Source organism: Vidua chalybeata, chromosome 14 (genome assembly GCF_026979565.1).
Source record: "Vidua chalybeata isolate OUT-0048 chromosome 14, bVidCha1 merged haplotype, whole genome shotgun sequence".
Classification (NCBI taxonomy): Eukaryota; Metazoa; Chordata; class Aves; order Passeriformes; family Viduidae; genus Vidua; species Vidua chalybeata.
In genome coordinates this window covers 7785576-7811084 of record NC_071543.1, presented here as the reverse complement: position 1 = coordinate 7811084, position 25509 = coordinate 7785576, and the positions used below count along the sequence as shown (strand labels likewise).

The window sequence follows — 25509 nt, the reverse complement described above, 5'->3', positions numbered from 1 at the left end:
CTGCACGCTGCTATTGCAGTAGCAAAACCAAACCAACCTCCCTGTGCTACTGAGCTGCCAAAACCTGTAGCTGCTGTGCTGGCAGGGTGGATGCTGGTGGAGGGGTTGGTTTTGAAGCACCTTTTGAAGGCTGGCAGGGGGAGTGGGCTGGGGAGTGGGCTGGTTCCGAAGCCCCTGTCCCCAGGGGGGATTCAAAGCTGAGCTGGGTTTGGCCGTGTAATGCTCAGTGTGCTGCTCTTAGCACAGGGAAGGGAAAGGCAATGGGCACCACAGACAGATGACACATTACTGGTTATCAGTCACACAGGCTCAGAATCAGCCCAAAGCCTGGCGTAAAAACTGCGTGGTGCTGACAGTATGAGAAAGGGTTGAACTCTGTGTTTATACTAGTTTTGTTGGTGCCTGCATAGGCAGCAGCTGATCCTAAGGCCATGTAATCACTGCCCAGGAATATTCCTTTCTCAGTGATGGGCTCTCACCCAGAGCTCCAGCCTGTGAATAGTGATGTGGATGTTTGGGATGTGTTTGAAAGGCTCCCGGGGCTGGGAGTGATTCCCGCAGAGCAGCTGACAGCAGGCAAGGCCTCTCAGTCAAAAGAGTGGCTCTCTGGAGAAGAGGAGCTCAAAATGTTCTTTCTCATGTTATTTCCTTTGTTAATTCCCTGGCAGGGCTCTACAGCGTTTCACACTCGTGGTTGCAATGACTCTGCCAGCACTCTGATTGTACTGCCTGATGCAGGACAACTTGGCAAAAGTGTGTAAGTGCTGGAGCAAGGGACTGGTGCATGCAAACTGGCTGCCCCAAAAATAACTGCAGGGCCCTGGAGAAACAGGACTTTTTGTTGTGAGTTCCATAGGTCAAATAATAATTAATGATGCAAACACAAGTAATATATAAGTAGAAAAAGGGGTTGAAGTGGCAGGTTTGTAAAATCTGTCAAATGACTGGGACAGCAATGGCCAGTCCAGCGAGGGAACAGTGCTAACCCAGTATTTCGTAAGACAACATCAGTCAGGACTGACACCGTGCTGCTGAGTATTCAGCAAACATGAATTCAGCTACTGGAAGCAGGCTGGCTCACGGCTGAGCACCGTGTGCTGGTGCCGCTGTGTCTCCGGGCTGCTGTGGAGTGTCAGGAGATCGGCATCTTCCAGGAGTCCGCTGCCCACCCGCCCTGCTCCGTCCACTGTGGGCACTGGGGCGGCTGGGGGAGGAGGCCGCTGTGCCGGGACGCGGCGGGGGAGGAGAGCCACCCTTCCTGGGTGGCACGCGGGGGATCGCCCATCACCCCGAGAGGTGATGTCTGGAGGAGCCATCACCTTTGGGAGGTGACCCGGGCGGGCGACCCTCCGCATCCCCTCGGGAGAAACGTGGGTTGGTGGCGCACTGCGCCCGGGGAGAATACAGCGAGGGGGACTCCCGGATGCGCACCCCCCACAGCACCGGCGGGGCCGCAGCGCCCGGGGTCCCCACTCCCCGGGCAGGGGTGAGGGTCCATTCCCGGCGGGGTTCCCGCGGCGGCGGGCGGTGGTGCGCGGTGCCGTGCGGTGCGGTGCGAAGGTGCGGTGCGGTGAGGTGCGGTAGTGCGGTGATGCGGTGGTGCCGTGTGGTGCGATGATGCGGTGCGGTGCCATGGTGCGATGGTGCGATGGTGCGGTGGTGCGGTGCCATAGTGCGATGGTGCGATGGTGCGGTGCGGTGCGGTGGTGCGGTGCCATAGTGCGATGGTGCGGTGCGGTGCGGTGGTGCGGTGCCATAGTGCGATGGTGCGGTGCGGTGGTGCGGTGCCATAGTGCGATGGTGCGATGGTGCGGTGCGGTGCGGTGGTGCGGTGCCATAGTGCGATGGTGCGGTGCGGTGCGGTGGTGCGGTGCCATAGTGCGATGGTGCGGTGCGGTGCGGTGGTGCGGTGCCAAGTGCGATGGTGCGATGGTGCGGTGCGGTGCGGTGGTGCGGTGCCATAGTGCGCGGTCCCGCGCGGTGCTGGGGGCGTGCCGCGGCGGGGGCGGCCCCGCTCCTCCCCCGGCAGCCGCGGCGGCGGCTTTAGGCGGTGGGGCGGCCGGGCCGGGCCGTGCTGGGATGCCGTCGGGGGCCGCGCTGCTGGCGCTGGCCGCGTTGCTTTGCGCCGTCCCGCCGCCCGGTCCCCGCGGGGCGGCGGCGGCAGCGGCGTGGACCGCCTGGCTGAACGTGTCATGGGAGAACGGCGTGGACCGCAACCGGAGCGGCTGGGAGGCGGGCGAGAGCGGCCTGTACGGGCTGGACTCGCCGCTGCAGCCGGCCGAGGGGCTGCTGGTGCTGCCCGACAGCCCCGACGCCTTCAATGCCTGCAGCGCGCTCACCAACTTCAGCGGGGCCCCCCCGGCCGGCGGCTCCCCGGCCTGGCTCGCCCTCATCGAGCGCGGCGGCGGCTGCTCCTTCGCCGACAAGATCCGCCGGGCCGCCGAGCGCGGCGCCGCCGCCGCCGTCATCTACAACTACCGCGGCACCGGCAACGAGGTGCTGCCCATGTCCCACCACGGTGAGCGCCGGGGAACGGCGGGGGGCTCGCACAGAGAGGGGTCCCCGCGCTCGGAGCGGCCCCTTCCCTCCCTCCCTCCCTCCTTCCGTCGGGGGCTGCGGGACCAGGCACGGCCCAGCCCAGCCCCGGCCGCACATCCGCGGCGCGGCTCCTCGGGAGCAGCCGGGAATGTCGCTGCCTCTCCCGCACCACAGGAGTTTCTGCCCGGACTGGCCAGTGCTGTTTCGGGCGCTGATGATGTTGTTTTTTCTCTGATTAATGAGTAACCGTGTCCGAAATCTGCGGCTGCTGCTGGGGCTGAGGACAAGTGGGCTCTGGCCGGACTGGGCCAGGCCCTGGGTTTCTGGCCTGAGCCTGTAGTCGCCAGAGGTGATGAATGCTGAGGTTTTTAATGCCTGTTAAGACTGTGGAGATGCTTATGGCTGTAAAGTAGGCTGAGTTTCCATGCTCAGGTGCTGTTTCTGCCTGTGCCCTGCACACTAACCAGCTCAGACATAAGTGAAGTATGACACTTCTGTAGGTAACTTTTCAGCAGCAAAATGCCTCTTCTAATGCGAGGAGCTGAAGGCCTTTAAAGGTTGTTTTCCAGTTTGCACAGGCTGATAAGAGAGCTCCTCTTTTCTTGCTATAGAAAGTCTCCTACTTAATGGAAGGTTTTTCCTGACCTGCCCATCTTTCAAATGAAGAATGAGATTTGGCTGTGTTTTAGGCTAATGTTACCTGAGAAACAGACCTAGGCTGAAAGCTGTGTAAATGCCTTCTTTGACAGTCCAAGCAGGTGTCCTGTGTGTGACAGGGTGAGTGGCTTTGGTGGCTCTGTCCAGCTGTTGGACAGACATGCACCCTTGTGGGTGTGTTGGAGTTCTCTCAAGTGACACTGCTTTGGGAAGCCCCATCTTCTGGAGAGAAATTGAACAATGAAAATGAATACTGTGTCTTAAAGCTCTGAGTGGTTTGAAAAATAATTATATCCCTGCAGCAACACTCTTAGAAGGTTTGGAGAGCATTTCTGTTAGCAGTGGAGGCAAGTGTTTTGGTGAGACAAGAAAACAGTAGCTGCCTCTGGAGGTTTGCTGTCTTAATGAGCTTGCAATCTTAAAGAGCTGTAGGACTGTTGCTACTCTGCTTTAAGAATTCAAAACATACAGTCTGGATAGGCTCTAGCCTTTCTGAGGCAAGGCTTTCTTATGTAATCAAATAATCAGCTGACAAATGCTATTGAGATCTGACTATTGCTGGGCGAGTTCCTCCTGCTGAACTGACAGAGCGTCCCTGCCCTGAGCCCTGTTCGCTGTGTGCCTGCCTAATCCTGCAGCTCCTGGAGGAGCTCCCTTGGCACTGCTGGCCTGGGTAGGTCACTGCTGAACCTGTTCTTGAGGGGAAGGACCATGTGCTCCTGCCCCTCCTCCATCCTGGCTGCTGGGAGACTTACAGCATCTTAACCTTGCTGGGAGCTGCCTCTCAAAATGAGCCATGGGCTCTTGGCAGGGTTTGCTCCAAGAGGAGTTCCCTCCTTTCCTATGCTGTCCTTAAGCTTTCTGCTGAGGCATTTATGTCAGAGTGGCTCTAACTGTCCTGATTATTCTGCATGATGGGATGGATACTCGAGGGCATGTTGAAACTTCCCAGCTGAACTGCAGACAAATAGGACAGGGACTCTTTGGAGAAGACAGCTTATGTCAAACCACTTATTTAATCTGCCTGAGTCTTCCTTGCCATGTCATAGCACAATTACTAAGCTAAGCTTGGGCTAAGCTTGTTGCTGCTGTTGCTTTTATTGCTTGTCCTTGTTCTAGTCCCTCACTTTCTTTCCTGTTCCACCCTCCCTTTTCTTATTCTCTGGACTTGAGTTCTTTTTCTATCCTTGTGTCTGTCTGCAAGTCCCTGTTCTTGGCTCTTCCCACAGCGATGCTCTTCCTTCTGCTTATGGGGTTTTGGTGGCACTCTGTGCTTGGGCCACCCCTGCCTTCTGCCCCTGCTGGGGGCCAGTGCTCTCTGCTCAAACTGGACAAACCTTGCAGGCTTTGAACATGGCACGGCCAAGGTGGAGCAAGCTACAAGTCATCAGCCTCATTTGGTTTGCCAGGTGCAGGCTGTTCCCTGTGTAACCCTGATGAGCTCAGCCTACAGCACTACCCCTCAAACTTAGGAGGTAAGAGCTGGTCATACTGCCCTTTGCTGAACTGTGCTTTGGGATGGCTCCCCTCTCCTGGCCTCCTTGGTGGCACTGGGTGCTCTAACTCTCCTGGAGCCAGGGGGGAAGGTGGCTGTGCTCATTAAAGAATGGGCTTTGTGCAACTACAGCTCCCACCATGTCTGGACTGGCTGTAGCTGTGCCAGTGGTGACTTTGCAATCTGGGTTTCTTATTTGGCTTCATTTCTGCTCTGACTGGGGCCATATGCCATCAAGTGAAACCAAGCAAGACCAAACACTTCCTCCAAGCTGAGGCAGTGGGAAGTAGCAGGAGATGGCTTTGCTGGGGTGAGGGGGAATTAAACCAGCAGTACTGAGTACTCCCCTCTCTCCTGTGGGGCATGGAGCTGTCATCTGCCTGGCAGAGAAGGAAGATCTCTTGTGGGTGGGCTCTGATGAAGTGTATGGCACAATACACTTTTCTTCAAAGAACTTTGGTAGCAACAAAACACACAGTTATTAAGAGAAGCTTATCTAAAAGTGTAGTATGCCTTTTTTGGGGGGGCATTCAAACTTGGCTTTTGAAGCAACTTTCTTGTTTAGAGACTTAAATGGGCCTGTATTTGCAGCAGTTTGTCCTAGTCATCCTGCTTCCAGAGACTTTTTTCTTATAATTATCATGTTTAGTCTGATGAATTCTTCATTGCATCAGTGCTCCATATAACCTTTTAGTGTGCCAACTTAAAAAAAAAAAAGAAACAACAAAAACTACCCAACAAAAAGCAAACCACTGGCAATTAAAACAACAGAATGCAGTGAATCAGATATGACCCAATCCTGCCTAATCGTCTCTAACACGTAGAATGTGAAGAATTTAATGGGGTCCAAAGTAAAATTTACTTTGTGGTTTATAAGCACAAACCTGTATCAATTAGCAAACTTGAGTTTTAACTGTGCACATTTTAAGATGGTACTGCTCTGTGTCAGGCTGAGCAGGGTTTCAAAGTACAGTTCTGTGTGCTCATAATTGCACCTCTCTGTAATCTCTATTGACCTTCTGAAAAAAACGTTTGATTGGAGAAAACCAGCAGCATGTGGGGAAAGAAGTGCAGGGCAAGAGTTGGTTTGTATTAAAGGTGGACCTTGCCTTAAGGTAGAATCAGGCTGTTAGGTGGCTTTGGCTTCAGGGCATGGTGGTGCCCGTGGGAAGCATTCTTTGGTGTTCAGTATTTCCTTGAAGCTGGTGAAGGAAGATCAGAAAGCAACTGTGATAATTTTCTTTGGTTTCTCTCTTATGGTGTAACTCTAGACTTGAGAAGCACATCACCTGATCGGCAGAGGGCTTATTCTGGGGGAACACAACTAAGTGATTCTGCCTCAAGCAGGAACAGTGGAGTCAGGCTGGCAAGATCTGGTTCAAGTGTAAACATGCATCAGTGGGCAAAAGGGGAAAGAAAGGTTAAATATGTAGCACTGCTGCTTAACTTACTCTGCAGGAGTTTCACTGAGGTGAAGCCTTACCTCCATATGCTTAGAGAGAACAGTGTATAGCAGAGGTGTGTAGTTGTGCTCCACTGCTTTTTGTGAGGTATGATCTTCAGAAACAAGCTAAAACTTTGCCAAGAAATTAAAAGGCTGATGTGAGCTGTAAAACTGTTAAAGATTGAGTCAAAATTGTAATCCCAAGGCAGGCTGTGCTGAGACTTTGTAAGCCTTGTGTAAACAAATAGTGTACCTCTCTTTGCAGTGAGTGAAGACTTGTGCTGAGGAGAGGAATGAGGATGGAGGATCTAATTAATGACACTTCCTCTCTCATGTTCCTTGGCCAAGATCATTAAGCCTTTCCTACAGTTCCTTTTTGAGAAAGACCTTGCATGGATCTGCTGTGCCTGGATGGTATTTGCAGTCTGTAGTGTCTGGAGTTTGTAGTTCTTTGCACCTGAGAATAGCTTTTTGATGTGTATGTCCGGAACTTTGTCTTTATGTGCTCAAACTCTTGGCTTGGTTCTCCTGCCTGCCTGGTTTAGAATAAATTAATGTCACAGCTGTAGTGGCATCCAGATAAGCAACTGTAACACGTGGGTCTGGCTGGTGACCCTGATCTCCCACCTTCAGGGGATGGTGGGTTGTGACAGAGACTGGGGCTGCCCCCAGCACAACAGTCTGTGAGCAAACAGGAGGGGTATAGAGAAACTGGATGAGACTGACTGGTGCTCTTGACAGCTTCTGATCCCCTGCTCTTGACAATATAATTTAGATACCTTTTTGCTGTGGAAAACTGCAGAGTAGGCATCATCCCTTAGGTAGCCTGGAATAGGTCTGTGAAGTGCCCTTGCACTTTGGGTTTACTGGGCTGCTGAAATGTGACGGGATGAATTAAAATCCTAAGTGACAGCTGTGGTAGCAGAGGCTTCATTGTGAGGGACATCGTGTCACTGAAACAATGACAGTGCTTCTTTGCCTCCAGCCTTGAATGTGCTGGTGAGCACACAGCAGTCAGCTCAGCACAGTTCCCCACTGTGTCCAGTGTGACCTGTCATCTTTTCACAGACAGATGCTTTCTGGCTGAGACTGTGCCTATTTACATCATTTTACCATTAGCTTTCTCAAACTCACTTCTTCCCAGTGAACACTTAGCTGCCACCAGCATGTGGAGAGCAAGGAATGTGAGCTCATTCTCATTCAGACAGGGTGAGCAATATATTTACTAAATCAAAACTGCTGAAAACTATTGAGTAAACGCACCAAAGAATTTTCATTAGGAATTTTGCTTGCTGTTTCTCCAGGAGGTTTTAGTTTGCTAGACTGAAAGGTGGTACTTTAGTCTTGCAGGTGCTGCTGACTGAGCAGCATGTGAAGAGAGCTGTCCTACAAGATCTCATTTATTTCTGTGCCCTTGAAAAACGTTACTGTCCTGGCTGCTGTTTTAGAGGATGATTTCACGTTGCAAATGTTCTAAGATTTAGGGGACGGGAGCATTTATATAAGACTTTAAGGCTCAGAAGAGGGTGGGCGGGGGAGAGAAAAAAAGGGTTGGTAACTGTTGGATTCACTTGACAAATAATAACACTATTTAAACTGAATAGAGTGCAGGATGGTTTCCACCTCTAGTATTCTACTGTGGTGCCATTCAGGGAGGCCTGGACAGGCTGGAGAGCTGGGCAGAGAGAAACCTAATGAAGTTCAGCAAGCATCTGCACCTGGGGAGGAATACCCCCATACAGGCTGGGGCTGATCTGCTGGAAAGCACTCTGTGAAGAAGACCCCACATATCCTGGTGGACTCCTGTCCATGGTCAGCAGTTCTTGTGTTTTTGTGGCCAAGAAGGCCAATGGGATCCTGGGGTGCTTTAGGAAGAGGTAAGGGAGGTGGTCCTGCCCCTCTAATTTGCCCTGGTGGAGCCTCATCTGCAGTTTGTGTGCAGTTCTGGGCTCCTTGGTTCAAGACAGACATGGAATACCTGCAGTGAATCCAGAGAAGGCCTGTGAAGATGATGAGGGACTGGAGCATCTGTCATACAATCAAAGATTGAGTGAGCTGGGCCTATTTAGGCTGGAGGTGAGAAGACTGAGAGGGGACCTCATCAGGGCACTCAAGTGTGTTAAGGGTGGGTGTCAGGAGGATGAGACCAGACTCTTTTCAGTGGTATCCAGAACAGGACAAGGGACAGTGGGCGCAAACTGAAACAGAGAAAGTTCCATCTGAATAGGAGGAGAAACTTCTTTAGTGTGAGGGTGACTGAACAGGGAACAGACTGCCCAGGGAGGTTGTGGAGTTTCCCTCACTGGAGATACTCAAAACCTGTATGGATGTGATCCTGTGCAACCTGCTCTGGGTGACCCTGCTTTAGCAGGGCATTGTACTAGATCTCCAGAGGTACCTTCCCACCCCACCCATTCCATGATTTTGTGTGAATGCTTGCCCCTGTATGTGGAAAGGCTTGTGTGTTTAGGAGGAAGAGATCAGACATAGTGTCATATGTCAAGTAAAGCAAGCTGAAAGTAGATTTAATTAAGCTTAGGTAATAGTGTGAGGAAAAAGGCAGTTCAGTCAAACAGTTTAGATCATAAGAGGCTGTAGCTTTAAATAACTGTAAAATAACCTGAATGTAAATTATTATTTTATCTTGGTGCCAAGTGATATTTGTGCAGAACATGCAAAGAAGAGGAAGAAGGAACAAGCCTACGATGTCAGCTTATCCAGGCTTATATTGCTCCTGATCTATGAGTTCAATTACCCTCTCCTCTTGCAAAGGGGAGAGCTTATCACAGGGCAATAAAGGTGTTTCCTCTGACAGTGTCTGGGATGGAGGATGACTGTGGGCATGAGCACATTCCTGATGAGATTTTGCCTTGTTTGGGTGGATGACAGCAATCAGCGCTTTATTTTTTTTATCCACACTGTACGATGGATGAGAATAGAGCTGGCCTGCAGGGTCTGGTTTCATAGTGTCTGAGGCCATGGAGAGCCCTCGTGTCCCCAGAGTGGGGTGTGCTGCTGAGACTTGATGGCTTTTATGTGCAGTGCTGGCCTGTCATCTGAGGTGAATTACGTAAGGTCGGTAATACCAGCTCAGTCTGTGTACACTGTTAGTTTATTTTTCCTCCTACTGTAACAGATAACAGCAAGCTTGTACCAGCCTGTTTGATAGCCACCAGAAATCCCGTTCCTTACTATTCAAGTACAGCGAGATAAGCAATGTTCAAGACATTGTGTTTTTGTTTTTTCTAAACATGAAAGATAGGCTATCAGATACTCCTCTTACATGCCTGAGGAGCCAGGTGTGCTAAACTGGTACGAAATGGTTGGAGTGTAAACTGACAGTGTCTTTCATGTTAAAGAACAGGAGATAGCTCGATCTCCTAATGCCTTTTTTGCTGATGGTGGGGTTGGAGGGGTGCCAGGGGACTACATCTAGCTCCTTTGGCATAAGGAACAACTATTACTGCTCTGTGCTGCAAGCACCATATCTTGTAGATAAAAACAATGATCCAGGCACCAAGGCTGGAGTTGTATTTCATCTCCTGAAAGAACCTTCAGATAACATTTCTGCTGTGGTTAAGGAGAACCTGTTCATTCTTTGAGAGTTCAAACTCCAAAGTCTACACTTTCCTTCTTTTTTTTTTTTTTTTTTTCTTTTTTATAAATATATGAAACATTCAAAATCAAAAGTAATTTCTTCCATTCTGCTTTTTCTGGGCGGGTGACTTATGTGGTTGCCAGCTGGGGCTGGAAATGGATTGGTGATCCCACCAGCAGCGAGAATGGGGTGGGCATATTCCCAAGTGGAGTGCTGGGAACACTGGGGTGAGCTGTGCAAGTCCTGGAGAGAAGCAGTGTGGCTGTGCCATAGCAGAGGCACTGTGTGCACAAGGTGCTCTCTGGACAGAGTGCAGGAGTACTGGTAAAACTGGGGCACTTAATTTCAGTCTGATTAAACATGAGGCAAAACTTCAGACTTTGAAAAAGCTGGGGGAAAAATGATGGGATCCAAAATGTTGGAGGCTGTGTGTGGCATGCTAGTTTATTCCTTGTTCTGAAACAACTTGCCTACTTAGCATGTTTTATACCTTCTTAAAAATGCCCTCTAAACTGTTGCCTTCCTCTCATATTTTCACTAAATTGTGTGGTAGCTCGGTCTGTTTCCAAAGAGAAAAAGGGTCCATCAGTTTTACATCCTGTTCTTGGTAAATGGTGATAGAAACATTAGAGAGGTTTGGCTCTTGCTGTCCAAGAAGAAAGATCTCTGGAATTTACCCAAAGTTACACTGAGGCCTTTAAACCAAAATGAAGGGGTCTTTCATAACTAAATTGAAGCTGAATTTATTTGGTTTAAACAATGCAAAATGGTTGCAATGCCTGAATGAGCTGAGAAATTGATTTTGAGTGAGGGTAGAGGAAATGACTTGGAGTTCTTGAGTTGGCTTTGGTCAGTGGATTTGTTTGGCCTTGAGGTCTGTACCTTGCCTTGATGTGTTTTAATGCATTAATAGATTGTGATTTTATTGCTAAAAGTGGGCATTTTTAAGGTACAGGTTAGGTACCTTAAAATAAAATATTGTGGGGCAAGTGGTCTCCAGGCTCTACAGCTTGCTTGGTTCAGGATAGCACTAGCACACAAAAATGTAGCACTGGATTGCAATAATCACCTTAAATGAATGTGAAAAGGGAAGTGTGTACTAGGCAAAAGTTAATGCTCCCTGCTCTATGCCCCCCTTGCACATCTCATTTCTCTACTGAATTGTCAAAGCTGTAACTTCATGTTTAGGAGCAGAAGTGTACGGGCAGCACAAGTGAAATCTTTGCAGGGCAGAGTTTTGTATAGGTATTGATACTGCTATAAATAGATGGAACTGCACTCTACATCTAAGCCAAACTGATCCAGGAAGGTGAAACTTTGATCCCAGTCATGCTTTCTCTTTGTGGGCCCAGTGTGCTGTGCCCCAGCATTTCCCTGCCCCAAACCATTGGGGTTTGTGTGCTTTATCAACCCATTTCCTTCAGATTTTGACCAGCTGCTGCCTTCCAGTTTGGGAGGTGCCCAAAGAGGCAGGTTGTGTTTTCCTAAAGAGTTGAGTAACTTTCCCTCTCCAGTTTCACAGGAAATGGGGAAGGAAAGAGGCTGGGCAATGTTTAACTGAACAGGGCTTGCTTCTGTTCTGTTTAGCAATGAGCCCATCATCAGCTAAACCGGCAGCAGATTAATTTCACCTTTTAGTGTCCCTTAAAAACTGTTTCAGAAGCTTTAGCTGAACCACAAAACTTCTGCCCTCACGTCTGCCCTTGTGCCAGTGTCAAAGCCACCAGCTGGCCACTCACATGTGTTCATCTAAAGCAGAGCTGAAATTGCAACAGGAATCTCTGGGGTTGAGAAGTGTCAGTGAGGATTAAACCTGTCACTTGATGACATCTTGTGAACTATGCACTCTGAAACTTAAATGGAATATGTTTCTTTCTTTAAGGGTAAAACTTTTTCACAAAGGATGGCTTAGTTGCTGGACTGGTTTTACAGGCTGATAGTGATATTTCATTAATAGGAATTGCTATTCTGTATCTTGTGTTGTGCATATGTGGTTACAAGATAGATTTACTGTGTGACATGCAGAAATATAGGGGAATAGGGCTTTTTTGCTTTTTTTAAGCAGGCTTTTTATTTTCTTGTTGTTGCAGCCTGTTCTTCCACACTTTCTTCCATGCTTATGAAAGCAAGTCTCAGCTTCTGACTTCTTTGCTTGCTGCTAACACCTGACTTCAGTTCATTTTATATGTGATGTATAAGCCTTAGTTCATCCTTAAGAATAGTTGGGAGTCTGGGAGACTTATTTTTTTCTCTTCTCTGTGTGATGTCGTTTTCTTTACAAGGAGATTTCTGAATAAAATACGAGTTTTGTCCCACTGAGGAAAGTTGCTTGCTGTGTTGGATCACAAGCACTATGTGAACAAGATGGAAAACTAATAAACACTTTCTCCAGTGACAGCTTTTGTGGTTTAACACCAGTCCTAGGGTTTTTTGGTAGCTGAAAATTAAATAACTTTCAACAGAGGAAAATAACTTGAGTAACTCAGCAGACAGAAAAACAATTGATCTTCCCATTAAAGAGTGTTTGGCCAGAGGGTTAGCTAAAAATAGCACTTTGTAACAGTCTTTGTTCTTCCCCCATGAAATGTCTATTATGAATGTTTTGCAGGTGATGGTTTAATGCAGTGAGGCTCCTGATTAGCTGGGCTCAAATCTGCTTTTCTTGTATTTAGTTTAGAGAGAGCAGTGATAATTTACTCATCACCCTTTCTCCCTTTTTTTCCCCTCTTAAGAGCCTCTCTGTTACACTGGGAGTTTTTAATGTTTCTGCAAACAGTATCAAGTGTCCTCAAGCCCTTGCATGTCACTGAAAGGAAACCAGTTTGCTCTGGTCTGTGCTTGACTGGAGTTGCTTGAAATTTCTTCCTACCATAAACACCTTGCTTTCTTTAACCTGTTGTAGTGTTCAATTAAGCCAATAAAACCTGTTGTTAAAATCAGGATGGCATTTGGCATCTTGCTCCCAACTGTTTAAAAGTTGAGCACATCTCCCTTCATATTTGCTTCCCTCTGAAACTGCAGTAGAATCTCATAAAAACACTTCACAATGCAATTTCCCTCAATAATTTCTCTATTGCTGCTGAAAATACAGAAGTGAAGGGTGATCTATGTCTTTGATTGCTCAGTGTCTGAGGAAGTACTCAAAAGTACTGTCAAATTTAGAAAAGAGGTGCTAAGAAGCAGCAGTGGAGCAGGGAGGGAGTTGGATCCATTACGGGAAGCAATCCCTATACAGATATCACAATCCCCAGTGACCTTACTCTGTAGAGGACTTATTTTTAACTTCGTGTAGTTCAAAGGCATGTTAAAATGTAAATCACCAAAGTGTTGTGTCTAAAATAGGACAGTCTGTGTCCTATATAGGAGTGAGGAATGCTGTGGAGACGAGTGAATCCTAAACGTGGTTCACTTACGCCGCTCACAGGTAATGGGACACACTTTCAGCTGGACAAGCACACAGTGGTGACACTTGTTCCATCGGCTCATACTGAATCTATAAATACTATTTAGAAACTTCCCACAGCCATTTCTTTAGCACTTGAAGCAGGTCATCAAAGACAATGCCTCTGATACAACGCCTGGGAACTGAGCATGGATTCCCTTCTTTGCAGGTGCTGAAAAGATCGTTGCAATTATGATTGGCAACCTGAAAGGCATGGAAATCCTGCACCGGATTCAGAGCGGCTTGAAAGTCACCATGGTCATCGAAGTGGGCAAAAAGCGCAGTCTTTCCATGAATATCTTCACCATCCTCTTCATCTCTGTGTCGTTTTTTGTTGTGGCAGCAGCAACTGTGGGCTGCTATGTCTCTTACTCTGCTCGGAGACTCATTATTGCAAGGGCCCAGTCCAGGGAGCAGGTGAGTTTGTGTCATTGCTTTTTTTATACCCCTATCCCTCCATGGTGTGGGTCTTGAGGTTTGTAAGTTTGGGTTAAATACCAAAATTACTGAATTTGTTTGATCTTTAAAATGCTAAGAGATACATCTTTGCACAGCTTAAAACTTTCCTAAAGAATAGCCAAGAGTAAAATGCGTGGAGAAAAGTTGATTGTGCTCAGCTAACTGTGTTTCCTGCAAATATTCCCTGAACTGCAGTGTAGCCCTAATGCTGATGTAGTAGGGGCTGTGAGAGAGCTAAACTGCTTTTAGCTGACCCTCTGCCTTTCTGACTGAAAGCATTCTGAGAATTACAGTGACAGACTCAGGGCTGGAAATATTGGAAGTTGTCATCTGCCTTGACATGTGTAGCATTGCCACTCCTGGATGAAATATGGAGTTGTCTCTAACCTGATGCTGTTCTCTTGCTGACATTTGTGGACAGAGATGTAGTCTCCTGCTGATAAATCCCCTCCTTCAATACCTCCCCTGCCATCTGCCTTAGTCTCACAGCTCTGTTTAACAATGCTAAATAAATCTGAGCAGGAAAATCTGGGTGCCCTATGCACTGTTCATTAAATCAAATTTAAATGTTTCCTCCTTTGAAGGTACTTAAGAGTGCAATTGTGAACTATAAGGCTTTCAAGAAACTGCAGATGTTATTAATGCCTCAGTGATAGCTGGTACTGGAAAAATCCAGTCTGCTTGGCTAGCAGTCTTGGGTTCCATGTGCACAAGGAGCTTACTGCAGATTAAAAAAATAACATTGATAAATGACATGCCAGTTCCACATGATTTCAGCAGAACTGAAATTGAGGAGCCCCAAGAAGTGCTTTGTAGAATACAAGAATATAAGAAAACTTCTCTGCTATCAGGGCGTAGAAATATACTATTCTGTCAAAGTGAAACTCAAAGACAATCTAGAATTGTTTTCAATTGTTTTATACCCTGGCATCTGAGACTGACCTCACAGTGATTAGGTAAATAAAAAATAACAAGAAAATGCTTCTTAGTTCAGGTGTACTAGTAAAAGGTGGTGTTACCATGTGCCCTGTTAGCTGCTGATTGGATTTTAGTGTAGATCCAGAGTTTGAGAGTTTTAAGTGCTTTGGCTCCAGGAAGTACTGAATATTAGTTAAACAACTTCCTGGTTTGTATGGTACATCTTGGTGGCTTTCCTGACACCGTTCAGCCCTTTGAAAACCCAGATTGCTTGGACTTGAGTGAATATTGAGAAAAGCCAGTCATGTCAGCTTCTGATCCAAGTGAAAAGAGAAGTTTAGTAGCACATCTGTCCTAATCTAACAGTTAAACCAGAGTAGTTCTTTCCTCTTGAGCAAGCTACGCTGTGCAACCTGCTGGTTCCTTCTTGAATGCATCTTTCCTTCTGGGCTTGAAATTCAAGTCTTCACCTCTGCAGTCTCTTCCTGCATTGGGAGGTCAGTGAGCAGGAAGGTGGAAAATTGAGACAAGTGTGGTAGGTGGCTTTCTACCTTTCTAGTCAGTGGAGTACTGACAAATTCCGTTCTCAATATAGTAACCTTTCTTAATAGAGCAAAATGACCCATGATGTTATCTCTGGCCTGGTTTCTAATTTCAGCTCAAGTCTTTGCTTCATTTGATTTTGTGAAGATTATATGTTGTAGCTGAGAAATTACCTAATTAATGGCTTTGGAGGAGGCAAATTGCTCAACTTTCAACAACTCAAAACTGCTTCGATGGCAATAGTTACCTGTGGCTACCTGTGGGGAAGAACTTCCTTAGGTTACAGGAGAAAAGCAGGAGTTCCCAACCTCCTCAGAGCTGGCTGGGCTGCACTGCCATGACAGTGCTCACAGGGTGCCAGGAAGGCACCCTTATGCAGAAAGGGCTGGAGGTAAAATTGGCAGCTTTGAACAAGGAAGACTTAGGACTGAGTGACTACAAATCTAATTTTCCCATTTAGGTACCTTACTACTTCAACCTGCCAGAGCCTTGGATAGGAGCTGGGACCTGACCTGTTTCGTAATATCTTGATTCTATTTCCTCAACTTAGCTATTTTTTCTAGCTTTTTCTGTGCTGGGGCTTTATAGTTCTAGCATAATTCATGTTTCACATTCTCTTGAAAAACCTGGCTTCACAAAATTCTTTGACATTCCAAGCTCGAGTATCCTGGTAGACTATTCAACATAAAGCTTCATCTGCAACCTTTCTCCATCCCCTGGAGGGGTGTTCTGCTATACTTGCCAAAATCAATGTTAAAGGTGACTTTGTCATTGATGCATTTAATGAGGAGCAATTAAACTGGTGGCCATGCAAAACTTAAAATATTGTTTCAAGTAAATTATTAACAGTGCAGCCAGTTGGGCCCTGTCTAATATGCTTGGCCTGACTAGATGTGTAGATGAGATACTGTATGAGGGAGTACATTCCTAGAAAGTTTAGCTTTCAGTTAATAACAAGTAGTGGTGACAGTTCTGGCCATGTATGAGAAGTACTTGTATTGCTGCATTCCTGCTCAGTTATGTTACCACATTTGCTGCTCAGACTTTTGGGGGCCTCAGTAGGCAGCAGTTCGTGGCTGCTGCTCTGTGGCTTCAGTCTCAAACCTTGACAAGGGCAACATCATTTCAAAGTTAACCATAAATGATATTGATGTCTTCAGAAGAACTTCACAAACTTGCAAGAAAACCTCAGTAGTTCCTGTTTCTAACCAAATGTGCATGTCTGCATCCCTCACCTTTGGATTGTATATGTCTCTTCCTTGATAGTTGTTAGTAGCTGCCAGCTATTAAACTCTTAAAGCATGCACATGGATACTCTTATCTTAGGGCACAAAACCAATACTAATACAAAAGTAGCTCATTTTGTGCTAGGACTATTTGACAGGGTCCCAGGGGGATGTATAGATCAACTTGTTTGCTATTAACTGCTTTAGCACAAGGAATCTTATGCAGATTTGAATGGCCAGTCCTTGCAAGATTATTAGGTGTCAGCAACAGCCCTCATCCCACTTGTCCTTCTGTACTTGTGCCACCAGTACTGCACTTGGAAAAGTTTCATGTAGCTGAGCTAAAATGCCAAAGGAGATGGAATGCTGGAAAGCCAACAGTGTGGGGCTCCTGCATGGAGCAGTGGGATTGGAGAAAGAGTTTTTGGTTAGCTGCAAAACTTGAGTCTAGTCTGCCCCTGAGGTAAGTGTTGTGTTGGGGCTGGCGCTGCCAGAGCTGCCTGAAGTGCAGCGGGTAGGGAGAGGACAGTTCTATTCTTTGAGTCAGTGGAACAGCACCAACCTGTGACCTTTACACAGAGCTTGGCTCCTGGGCTAATTCCTGGTACTGCAGTGACAGCTGGACAGCAACAGTTGCCAGGCAAGCTGTAAAGCAGTGGAGGCAGAGGAATAGTTCAGAGTGTATTGGTGCTAAGTGGGCTGATTGGTAAAGAATCTTTCACCTTTCATCAGAATGTTTGTGGCAGGAAGGTGTCCTAATGCGAGTATAACAAAACAATTGATTGTTGAACTCCATGTTCAGTCAGCTGTACCAAGTCAGCTTGAAAGCTTTTGGTTGTTTTGGCTGGGTCTAATGTGGTCAAGGTACTATCTTACATCTTCTCAAACTAAAACACCCTTATAATTCCTGTGCTTTGTGAAAAGCTTAGCTACAACCAAAGTGGACACAAGTGCTGTCTTGGTGTGTCATCCAGTCAGGAACTGCATCAGTATGTCCCAAAACTCAGGTTCATGTTGTCTCCACATAGTATGGTCATGCTTACTTGGCTTATTTTGATGACATCTGGGTTTTAAAACTGTTGCTTGCTTGCAGTACGCACCTGTATTAGTAAATGAATAGGAAGTATTAGTAAATGAATAGAAAATGGCTGTGTCTGACCAGGACTGCTTTGTGTCACAGCGGCGGCTGAGGGCCAGGGCTAAGAAGGCCATTGAGCAGATGCAGCTGCGCACCCTGAAGGAAGGGGACAAGGTAGGACTGACCCTGTGATCTCCCCTGCATTACAGCACAGCCTTTGCATGAAGCCTGGGGAGTTCCCTAGTACTGGAGCAGGATGCAGAAGTCTCCCTGAGCCTGTAACTCTTTTGTGGCAGAGATAGTTCCTCTTTCAGACCAGGTCCTTTTCCAGGCCTCAAGACTTACATTCATATAAATCAGATTATTTTGTTAGCTGCTTGCTTGTAGTCTTGCTGATGTGAGAGGACCTAATTTGCTGGCATAAATGCTTAAACATAAACTAGTATCTAATCAGCTTCCCTACTCTTCTTGTAACTAAAACTGGAGGCAGCAATTTCTAAACCTCTACACTAGTGCCTTCAGTAATCCAATAATGGTTTCAGCTGGAATTGTAAACCATGGGTTTACACTTTCAATGCTTCTTTTGAAGTGTCAGCTTGACTGTGAGTAATCCACAAAGTGTGTTTATATAAGATTATATTTGGGAGCATCATGGATGACTCTAGCTAGACCCCTACATAAACTAAATCTGACTGGAGTTCAGAGGAAGCTTTCAAAGTGTGTTAAAGCTGTAACTTCATTTCACTGTTTTAGGAAACTGGTCCAGATGGAGATTCCTGTGTTGTGTGCTTTGAGCAGTACAAGCCGAATGATGTAATGCGTGTTTTGACTTGCAAGTAAGTTGTCTTCCAAACTGGCTCTTTATCCAAAATTCTGCCATATTTGTTAACAAACTTTCATCAAGTTGTTGTACAGTGAGAATTATTGAATATCTATCAAAACAATGTTTTGAACAACAGCAACTGTGTGAATACACAGCTGTAGTGTTCCCCAGTGGCCTGTGTTCATCACTTCCCCTGGGAGTGGATTGACACACATAACTTGGCAGACCACAGTGTCCCTCAGTGGGATGCCAGGACTTTTTAAGGATTTCTTCCTTTTCTGGTGTATAAGAATGTTACCACTAACTTGTAGGTAATTGGCAAAATGTTGCCCGTTTCTTGTCCCTTAAATTACTGTTTACTAAGAGGGTTGTGTTTCTGCTAAATTTGTTGAAACATACTGGCTTTTGTAGTTTAGAAGAAAGCATTTCTATTCTTATATGCGTCCTATGAAAGAGAGACCAAAATAGAGCTATAGCAGTTTATTTTTCTACAATGCTCTCCTGTGTTATCTCACTGCTGTGTTGCTGTGGAAGCCCAGTAGTGAAGCACTAAGGCTTTAATGTGGTTGCTCCTAAGGTGAGCAATGAAGCTGCCTCAGGGCTTAAGGAAACTTGTTCTGTGGGATTTCCCCCTGCGCCTGCTGACTGGGACTGCTCTTGCCAAGGTTCTAAAATCAGAGGGTTGCCACATGAACTGCCTGAACTGTGCAAAGGAAGAGGTGTCATTGACTCTCAGGGAGGTTACAAAAAGTACTTGGAAACATTTTGATGTAGGAAAATGAAGTTCTGAAGAATAGAAAAATGGGTAGCTGCTGTTGTGTGCTGAGCAGTGCTGTCAAACACTGGCAAATCTCAGCTGGTGTTACCTGTGCACCAGGTTACAGTTTTCCAAAGGCTTTCTCTGCTCCCAAGCAGTAGGACCTCTAAGCTGTTTTGGTAATACAAAGTTGGTCTGCTAAGGTGTTATCAACCAACTCCCTTGATCTAAAACTTAAAAAAAAAAAAAAAAGCCCAAACTGAATAACCTTTCAGGCATGTATGTTAATGATTATCCAGTTGTCTTGACATGCTTATGCTTGTGGGTAGTTTTGTTTAGTAATGGACTAAGTGCCATGAGTACAGAAATTTGTAGACAGGCTCCAGACACTGCCTGATAGGAGACCTGACTTCTCATTATTTTCCTATAAACCATGCTAATCTTGGTATGAACCTGCAAACAAAGCATGACTTATTTGGGTAAGAGTGGAGTAACATCTTTTGATTGTGTTCTTTATACATGAATTTGCTGCATTTGCTCTGAGACTGCTTTTACATACATTTGTGATGTTTCCTTCCTCTGTGGCCTAGATGTAGCTCTCAGAGGCATGAGAGTTCTCATGTAGCTTAAAATGACTCATGGACTTGATAATCTTCATGAATGGTGAAACCTGCCAGCGTCAACCATATTAAATTCTCCCTCATGTGAGTTATAAGCTAATATTTACTGCAAGAACATGCTTGATTTTGGTGGTTGACCTCAATACTGAGACCCTACTTGTTGAAAGCATTTAACTGTATCTATGAAAGAACCAATCAAAGGAATGTTCCTATGAATCACATTGATGGTATCTGAGTCCCTGGGGTGTGGGTATTTGCCAAGGGCATTCTTGCCCAGAGAGTCAAACTGAAGCCATTTATAGTTGCAGAGGTTCACAAGTCCCAAGTATTAAGTTAAAGGACTTAAAAGGCATCAAGAAAGTTTCAGGTTTTATACTAAACATGATGTTGGTGCAGCTGGAAGGAAGTGCTGATTATGTGAGCTGAATTGGAGAATCCTTGGACCCTGCTGGAGTGCTGGCTGCTGAGCACTGGACAGGGTGATCTTTGCACTTACCTCATAATAAGGTTGATTAATCCTGAGACGTGCTTGTTTGCCTTACTGTTTCTATTCAGGCTGAGGGAACAGGCAGATCACAGGATTTCAAGTCATCCTCCTAAATCTGTGGCCTAATTTAAACCCATTGTGGAATTGAGTGTATTAATAGAAGCACACATTTGCATCTGTGATGGCTGAGCTATATTTACCTTCTTGAGTGTACAGCCTGCCAAATATCCACTTGGAGTACACAGTGATTGCACAGACACAGTAAATGGGTGGGAGTACAGTTTATCTTGGGGACATAACTCTGTGAAATGATTTATCTATGTAATTACAACAGAAACAAATGCTATTTAGTTGTCTACATCTGCATGACAGAAGTTAACCTTAAAGCTAAGGCTGAGATGTCAATAATTGTATAATTTAAATTATCAGTTGGGGATGTATTGTACACAGTTTTGGAAAAACCACTTTAGACTGTTTAGGTGTAGCAAAAATGTTAGTGCTGAATTCTAGCAAGTTGTATCAGGATACTAATAGGCACAAACTAACTACAGGCTGAAAGATCCATAACTTTCAGCTGAAACTTGTGGCAAAATAAGGTCATCTATTCTAGAAGGAATAAACTCTTGGTGTTACAAAAGGGTCCTTCATAGCTGGCACATGAGCAATCTTCCTAGTATGAAACCTAACCTGTTGGCTACCTTCTTCCACCAGCCATGTCTTCCACAAGACCTGTATTGACCCCTGGCTTCTGGAACACGGGACATGTCCTCTGTGCAAATGTGACATCCTCAAAGTGTTGGGCGTTGAGGTAAGCCAGCAGCCTGCCGTGGTGGCAGCTGCCAGTCACAGTGTTACACTGGTGTCGTGGCCACACCTTGAGCTTTTTCATGGTGCCTCTAGGGTGCAGGTGAAAAGCACAGGTGTGCCGTGTCTGTGGCCAGATGCTATAGGAATAATTGTGGTGTCCCTTCTAGGGAAGCCTGCAGCTGACCTGGTGTGAGTTGGTATCACCTGAAGGCTTGGGCACAATGTCAGCCAGAGCTGACTCATGCCTGACTGGAGAATCACTCTTAACTCTTGTGCTTACAGCTAAGAGTGTTTCTCAGATCTTCAGGCAGACTTTGATAACTCATACTGTCCTTGAAGCCAGCTTCTCTTAGTTGCTCAGTACCTGGAGCCCTTGAAAAGTGAATGTGCTAGCATGTACAACATTTCTGGAACTGCATGATTTCCTAGGATACATCAGGAGTTTCTGATGTGTTCTGTAATTGCTCGTTGTTGCAAGTGCCAGAGGAAGATGCTGTTGCCAGTGCCTGATGCTGCCTGGACCAGCTAAAATGTAAGCCAGAGTTTGTCTGGAGGAGGCAGATCTGCACTGAGTGGAAGGAAAACTCTTTTCCTGATACTGTGCAAAAATGCAGAAGCTGTGTCTGAACTTCCCACTCAATTAGGCAGTAACTGGTTTTCACCTCTGATGCACCTCTGATAACAACAGAGCTTTTATTCCATTTCACGTTTTTCCCTCTGTGTAAAAGTGCTCCAGAGTCAGTCCTTGCTGGCATTGTTCTTCCAGAAAGATGCACCCTCCTGCCAAGTTGTAATTTAACTTTTTTTTTTTTTTTTTTTTTTTTTTTTTTTTTTTTTTTTTTTTTAAGATGGATGTAGAACCACAGTCTGAGCCTGTGCAAGCCCCAGGATCCAGTGGCCAAAGACCTCTATCCACTGTCACTATAGTTAATGAAGAGGACAATCTTAGTGAAACAGCATCATCTGGATATGATTCTGTACAGGGACCAGATGAATCTGCTCAGGAGGCACAGGCACCATCAGAAAGTATGTCTACTGTTTCATCTGCCTTGCTAGATCATTTGCACTTGGCTGCTTAGGCTGTGAATTAGGGGGAGTTGCCTTCATAGCATCTCACAGGGCTTGAATACTTTGTTTTTCAGGGTTATCTTAATCTTCCTTTTGTTTTAGCCCTTAGCTCTGACACTTGGTCTATGTTTTCAAATGAAACACAACCTTAATGTGAATTAAAAGCCAAAGTCTATGAAAGAATAGTTCAAAGTCAGAGGCTTACTACTTCAAGAGCAAAGAGATTTTTCCAAAGATGTCACTTATCCCTTTGTCTCTTTGGACATTTCATTTGGATGAGTGAGTGTTGCTTTGCTACTAGATCTGTCTGCTTTAAGTAGTAACTTAAAAAGAAGCTTGTGGGGAGTCAGTCTTGCTGTAGCTTAGATGGTGCAAGATAGAGAAGACAGATACTTCAATTGAATTTCAGATTTGCCAAGACTGAGTTATCCTTGAATGCTTCAGAGAGTGTTAATTTGTAAAGAATATCAGATTTTCCAAATACTTTATCTTTTTGAACAAGAGCAAACAAATTGAAAATGTCTTTTTAGTGCTCAGCTTTACCAACATAAACTCAGTGTTGCTGTTGGCTTTAAAAATTAAAAGGCTGCAGGTAAACAAGAGAAAGTAACTATCCCCTGAATTGTGGCATGGCCTTAGGAAGGGGATGCTCTATTTCCCATGGGAAGCCCAGCTGATGGGAAAATTTGGGATTTGCTGCCTGTCTCCTGCAGGACATGTTGCTACAGCAAGTAGTGTGTGTTTGGGAGTGCCCTGTTGAAGCACCCCAGTAGAGAAGAGGACACTTCCTATGAGCTAAGCATCAGAAATTGAAATTGCATCCCTCTAAGCAACTCAACGCATGCTGGGTCATTCCATTACATGGGTCATTCTCGTGTATTCTCACTTGAAGTGGGAAGGACACACAGGGACTTCAGCCAGACAAGGTTAGTCTGTAGGGAGAAGGCCTTCTCCAAATCAGCACGGGCCCCACTCAGTTTATCCTGAGCCTGGACTCTAGGAGTTGCTCTTGATGCCTGCCTTCAGCAGCCTTAAGATATAAGACCTGCTAATATCCTCCTAGTTGGATTCTGTGGCTTATGCACACAATTTCAGCTTGCTCAGCACTACTGACCTGAGCAGCATGTCCAGAAAGGACAGGCAGTGGCAAGAATGGGCTCCCAAACTAACAAGGGGCAGCAGGAGAGAGGTAGTTGGAGCATGGCCTTGGATTTCCATCTCTGCAGGAAAATGCAGTTGAGCTAGTGCAAATCAAGTTTGTGTGGTTTGCTTTAGGATGGTAATGCTTGGCTGTGGCACTTTCTAACTTGTCTTGACTTGGTTTTCTTCTGGACAGATGACAACACACATCCTGTGAGTGAAGAATCCCAGCCCTCCACTGTGACTGTCCTTTCACATGGTGACAACCCAGGTTTTGAGGGAGATGAAACACAAGTTTGTGAAAGCAGAATTGTTTGTGAAGTCACATTCTAAGAAGATGCCCAGCCACATGGTGCAAGCCTTCTGCAAGGAGCTGCCTACTGCCATTCCATATAAACCAAGAGTTGCAAGACTGTAGCAGAAAATTCTGCATTGGCAATGTTTAGATAAATAGACTTGTCCAAATCGTAATTGTATTGTTTGCCTTTCTTAAAACTGTGTTTCCCACAGGAGTCTTAACACTCTCCAGATAAAGCTGTCTTAAATATAAAGAAAACCAGCAGATTTTAACTAAAACAAAAATTCCATCTTCAGCAAAGCTTCTCTACCGTGTTTAAGTGAGAAGATTTTTTACATCATAGTTGTCTCCACTGGGAATCGTTTTGAATTGGGTTTTTTGTTGTTTGTTATTTTCATTCAAGTGGATTTTCATTGTAAACAAATTAATTTTGATCTGTTCTAATACTTATTTATGAGACAGTTTTGTTTAAAGCAACATGATATTTAATGTTTCAGTGCACTGTTTGATAGGAGAAAGTGCAAACTAATGCTTGTCAAACTGGATTTTGTCCACAGTGTCTTTGGTTCTCTAGTAACCGACTGATTCTCTACCTCTCAACTCCAGCCTGCCAACCACACATTCCTAAAGGGGAAGAAAAGAGAGCTGCAAGCTGACAGGCCAAATCTGACTTACTGTAAAGGGAACAACTGCAGGAACTTTTCAAACCTTGTTAATGTTAGTTTGTTAGTCTGAAAGATCCTCAAATGATTTGAGGAGCTATAACCATCTCTAGCACCAGCAATATGCCATAGTCCTGGCTCTGTGGGAGTCTGGGATGACTTCAGGAAAGACTCAGCTGAAGATGAAAAGATAGGTTCTTACGAAAGGACCTGCTGTGTTTTGTTCAGAAATGATCCAGTCTCTGAAAAATGCTGGACTGTTGCTGTACATTGTCTTGCTCAAGTGCACAAGCTGCAGGGAGAGCCGATGTCCTGTGAGTGTAACAGGGGGTTGGAGAAGCTGTCTGTCCTCGGTGTGGAGTTGAGATGGGGTCAAGTAGGAACACTGGGTGCCTCAGTAGTAAGGGACTTGGCCTTGTCCAGTGAAGGTAACTAAGGACATCTTATAAATGCACTTTATTTTTTTACCTCTGCATCTTTGACTAGTTTCTATTGTTTAGTAGGATTTTGTCTTAGAGCCTCCAATAAATAACTTAAGAATCTGGGGGGGAAAGCAATGCATTTTCTTAGCTATAGTACAGATGAAATGGTTGTAAATGTTTCATAATTTGTATTGAATTTGAATATGTAAATGTAAATAAAACACTATTTTTGATGATCCTGACTGTCATAAAATATTACCAGCTCTCATGGAAGCAGACGCTGAATTTGCCCTGTCCCACAGCCTCGAAACACATGCTTCTTTTGGGAGGCCAAAAAGAAGCGGTGTTTGCTCAAAGTAATTGGAATAAGGAATGCTAGTTATGTGCAAGATGCTACTATTACTGAACATGTTACATGTTACTGAAGTTGTGTTGAGATGCTAAAACCTAATAGCTGTGAAGAAAATCAGCCACTTTAGGATGTGTTCCGTGAGCTGCTGAATTGTGCTTGTAGGCATGTACAACACAAGGCAGTCTGCCATGTGAACTTCAGACCAGACTGGCTGCATCTCACTTTTCCTTTGTCAGGTTGCTCAGCATCCCTTCCTTACTCCAAAGTCTATGTTTGCTTTGAGGAAAAAACATTTTAAAAGTTATTACTTGTCCTTTGTTCTGTACTCTACTATGATATACAGTAAAAGCTTGTTACTCTTCTGGATGGTTTGGGAGCAGTTAAGTCTTGTATTTCTTTTTAGCTCAGTTCAAGTCTAGTCTAGAAAATACGAGCTGGTTCTGAGCTCCAGTTGCAAAGCTGACTATAATCAGACTCTACTCTGAAGCTGTGATTTGCTGTGATTGCCTTTTTATTCTACCTCTGAAGTACAGAGCAGTGAAAGGAACAGCCAAGCAGTAAATATGCAGCACCTGATCACTTCATTCCCTTTCCATTTCACAAGGATGATCTGAACTTATTGTGGTGTATAAGCTGCAATGTAGTAGAATCTTATGAGGATACAGTCTCATGAAA

At 45.4% G+C, this 25509-nt stretch overlaps 1 protein-coding gene across 2 annotated transcripts; it reads left to right on the top strand.

Annotated features, from left to right (window-relative positions):
• Positions 1 to 2065: 2065 nt before the first annotated feature.
• On the top strand, positions 2066 to 24718 carry RNF128 (ring finger protein 128). 2 transcript variants are annotated; one of them, XM_053956147.1, is made up of 7 exons: positions 2066 to 2518; positions 13344 to 13591; positions 17501 to 17572; positions 18152 to 18234; positions 20797 to 20893; positions 21741 to 21918; positions 23297 to 24718. In XM_053956147.1, the coding sequence occupies exons 1-7, from the start codon at positions 2080 to 2082 to the stop codon at positions 23431 to 23433; spliced, it is 1254 nt and encodes a 417-aa protein (XP_053812122.1). In that variant the 5' UTR covers positions 2066 to 2079; the 3' UTR covers positions 23434 to 24718. The 2 variants fall into 2 exon arrangements, with proteins under 2 accessions (XP_053812122.1, XP_053812123.1); XM_053956148.1 differs by lacking the exon at positions 17501 to 17572.
• Positions 24719 to 25509: the final 791 nt, after the last annotated feature.